General features: G+C 34.4%; 1 protein-coding gene across 1 annotated transcript; it reads right to left on the reverse strand.

Annotated features, from left to right (window-relative positions):
* Positions 1–1,798: 1,798 nt before the first annotated feature.
* On the reverse strand, positions 1,799–3,972 carry LOC117921828. Its single transcript, XM_034839784.1, has 6 exons — positions 3,871–3,972; positions 3,361–3,564; positions 3,085–3,266; positions 2,837–2,945; positions 2,526–2,726; positions 1,799–2,128 (listed from the first exon to the last, which is right to left on the reverse strand). Exons 1-6 carry the CDS (start codon positions 3,970–3,972, stop codon positions 1,799–1,801), a joined length of 1,128 nt encoding a protein of 375 aa, XP_034695675.1.
* Between the last annotated feature and the right edge of the window lie 274 nt (positions 3,973–4,246).

Consider the following 4,246-nt stretch of genomic DNA (forward strand, 5'->3'; position numbering starts at 1 on the left):
TAGCTTAGTAGAAAAGGAATCAACTTCAACAATAAAATTTATAAAACATCTTGTACACCATAAGGCAACAATTCAATGTAACATCAACTTTAACTCAACAATAGCAGGTATAATCATACAAACCAACAATTTTCAAATCATATACTTCCCTTGATAAGTTCATTTCTATGACCTATAAAAATTATTTACTTAAAAGTATTTGGGGCTCTTAGCAAGGTACATGCATCCATACTCCCCCATTAATCCATGCATAGATATTCCTAGGGGATGTTTTTAGGTCTTTCACCGTAGGATACTCTACCCTTTTTCCCTTAAGGACTCTCACTCACAAACCATTCCCTCTATTTCTTTTTACCTTTCATTTCAAACCACCCTTACTAATGCCTTTTTTTTTTTCAGAAGTTGTGTTAGTGCATTCAGCATGTGTCTATGTAGCTTAGCTACATCAAGAAGTTACTTCTAGTAAGAACAGAGCATATCTCAATAAAATAAATTATACTTCAAATACTTCAAACAACAGCAATAAATTTCATAGAATAATTATAGTATTTGCACCATTAGAATTTCTACATACGCATACACCATACCACTTATTAAATCATTTTTAAAACTAGATTTAACCAAACTTTTGATCCAAGTTTTTTTTATAAATAATCACAAAATATAGTTTTCAAAAAAAAAAAAAAATCCCTACCTATCCAACAACTTGAGTAACCTCAACCTTCAACTTTTCTCTTCACTTTCCCTTTAAATTGCCTTTCAAATTCTATCCCAAAAACTTCCCTCACCACCTTCACATTTCAACTTTTATACACAAAATAGAGGCTGAACTTCAAGGTGTTTTCAGATTTTCCCCTTGAAATCTCTCTTAGTGTCCTTCCCATCTCTGGTTTCTCACACTTAGACCAACCCCTTTTCACTTGTACCACAAAACAATAGCTAGATCCCCTCACGACCAAGTAAAATAATTACCTCCTGTTGAAATCTCGATCACTTAGCTCAACTAGCTAGTTACTAAGCAACCAACCTACTTTTGACCAATAAAAGCTTAGAAACAACACTTACTCTTTAACCGTCTTTCTCTTAACTTAACAAACTAACCAACTTCTTTAATTAACCAACCAAATGCTTTAGTTAACCAAGACACTACACCTCATTATGGAATTAAGCACTCTTAAATTATCCTTTAACAAAATCAGGGTCATTACAATAAAATCTATAATATATTTTTTTATAGGTTTTATTAAGACTAAATTCTATAATGTTCTACAAGAAAATCTAGGTCATTGTAGTTATTTGGCCAATATCCAAACATAATTGATTTTTCGCAAAAGAAAAAATGAAAAACTAATCTAAGTACTATTGGCATAAGCGTTATAAACTAAAAATGCTATAAACAAGAACAATGTTTACCATAATTTTTGTGAAACTGGTGCTAAATGTGACCCCTTTGACACAAATAATAGAGTGAAGGGAAAAAAACAGAACAATAATAGAAGGAAAGTGGTAAGAAAATAGAAAGCAATAACGTTATAATAGCAGGAGTCCTAAAGTGCTCATACCTTGTCTATTGGCTACCAAACTTTCTTCTTCCAATCAACCAATCTCACAAAAATCTTTTACATTCTAAAATGATGTAATTATTTTACACAATCATACTTATGTTGTAATAAATACTTATGTTGTAAGAATTATAATAGAATACACAATCATTCTCAAACTATACCATAGTACTAGATTTTTCAGTATCTTTGTCCTCAAAATTACTTTAAGTGATACAACTGTTTTGGGGATATGTTCAAATTGATGATGCTTCTGTAATTATTTTCCTTGGATTAGCCCTTTTCCTCCTCCCAATCCAACAATAATCATAGCCTTCCTCTGGATTCACCAAAAAATAAGGTTTCCAACTCCGTTTCTGGGTTATTTTGACAGGTTTGTCAGCAGTTTCTACAAGAAGTTTCTTCCTAGTAGAACGTTGATTTAATCTATCAAAAGAATTGTAGTCCATAAAAGTGTCATTCTTCGTCTGAGAAGCATCATTGCAGATCATTGACTTCAAAGATTCTTCCCCAGATGGACCAACTTCTCTAGGACAGACAACATCTTCTGAGAACACTTTAGCCACCTGTTCAAAAAAAAAAAAAATTGATTTCCTATCAAAGATGTTAAATTTAAGTTATTTCAGAAAATGTAATTGAGAATGAGTAAATACACATTGTTAAAATCTGTTGTCTTCTGCGGTAGTACTGTGCAGCCTCAGGTAGCTGGATGCATGCCAATTAAAAGATCTAATCCAAAAACATGACTGAATTTACACCCACTAAACCTTTTTTATATAGCAGTCAATAAACTAACAGTAGTCAAAAGCCATCTCGTTGAACATGGCTTCTTCACAGAAGATAGAATTAATATAGATGTACAGGTTTATGGGAAGCATAAATCTAATAGTGATGGAGCTAGGGTATGCAACCTAGTCCAAATTCGTGCACTGGAAGTGAAACAAAAAACTATGAGAAACTCACCAAATGTGCCCCTGAACCACTGTCATTGAGATTATTTTGTCGGGTATTAGATTCATTTTGGCAAATGGTAGCAACCGCTGGAGCATAATCACTCAAACGAGTTCCCAGGCATTTTACCACTTCCATGAGATATGGCCTAAGCTTGGCTGCGCAGTTGGTTATAGCTTTCTCTCCCAACCTCCAACAAATAGGTGAAACAGTCTGCAACAAACAATAAACCATGTCAATAAATATTACAAAATTAAAATGAAAACCAAGGAATTAAATAAAATCAAGCAAAAGATGATTATTGCCTTATTATCCTTTCTCACAGTAGCTAGAATGGGACTAAGAAGCTCAACCGAAACATATTCACTTTCATCCATGACCAGAGTCATAACAGTCTCCATGGCTGAAAATACTTCTTCTGGGTGGTCAGACCTTAAAATCAAGAGAGAGCATCAATTGAATGATCATGATCAGTATAGTTTTTGCATTCACTAAATCCATTTTATGCATAAATCAATTTAAAGCTGAAACTGGGAAGAACAACATATATATATATAATTAAAGCTCTCACCTTATGACGTTTAGAAAAAGTTGGAACATATCAATAATTATTCGGTCACATTCAAGGTCCAGCATCACCAGGCACCATCTGTAGGTTGCAACACTCTTAAGAATTGAAACGGCCTTGGAATAACAAGGACTCCTCATATCAGACAAGTTCTCAAATGATGCTACAGTCAGCCGGAAAATTTCCTGTGTGCCAACGAAATGAAGACAAGGAGTTATGAGCACGTAGTTGAGTGTTTCTGAAACAAAAGAAAACTTCTTGATTTGGCATATTAAGTACCGTCATTTGATTATCATCATAAGGAGCATCTGGTGCCGTTATCCTTGTGATCTCACTTATGCAGGCAACAGCTGACACTTTGACATCACCATTTCCATGCTTCAAGATTTGATCTGCGACCAATGCTTCCATGAGAGTTGAAAGTGCAATCTTTGTTGACATACATGGTTGTTGTTCCACCTTTGCCAAATAAGACTCGGCCTTCTGAAAGACAGAATGAAAGAAGAGGATGAATCAATTCACAAAAACTTAATTGTTACACTCAACACAAGTGATAAGCAGAAAACATTCAAGTTATTGGAAAAGGATAACCCATAAAGCTATAATCATAATCCCACAGATAACATACCTGTACGAAACGATCTAGTAGGCAATTAATTCAACAGAAGAAAAGAAAAAAATATCAATTAATTCAATAGGATTAAAACAGGATCCACCTAGTAGGCATTTGATGGAAAATGAAAATGCATACATATGAACATATATGGATATATAAAGCATGAGAGTTACTTCAAGAAGAGGTAAGAGTTCATCAGCAGTAGATGGAGGGTGCAGAAGCCTATTTCCAACATCTCTCAGCTTTGCTTCAAACCCATTACTTGCAGAAACCATCTCTATACAAATCTAAAGCCTAGAAGATATCGAAGATAATGCAAACAAAGTCTCTTATAGAGAGAACCCTAGCTTTCGGATTCTGCCCAATTTATAAATTTTTCTTTAGTTCAGAAATTTGAAGTTCGGAATTGCTGTTCCCACTTGCCAGTGTGCCTCTACGTGGCTTTGCCCTGCCAGTGCTGTTATGAATAGATTGTGGGCTGGCCTTTTATGGTTTCCTGAATTTACATGCATACCCTTCCTGTTTTCACATTCCTCTTTCTTTTACATC

Source organism: Vitis riparia, chromosome 9 (assembly GCF_004353265.1).
Source record: "Vitis riparia cultivar Riparia Gloire de Montpellier isolate 1030 chromosome 9, EGFV_Vit.rip_1.0, whole genome shotgun sequence".
In the NCBI taxonomy this organism is placed as follows: domain Eukaryota; kingdom Viridiplantae; phylum Streptophyta; class Magnoliopsida; order Vitales; family Vitaceae; genus Vitis; species Vitis riparia.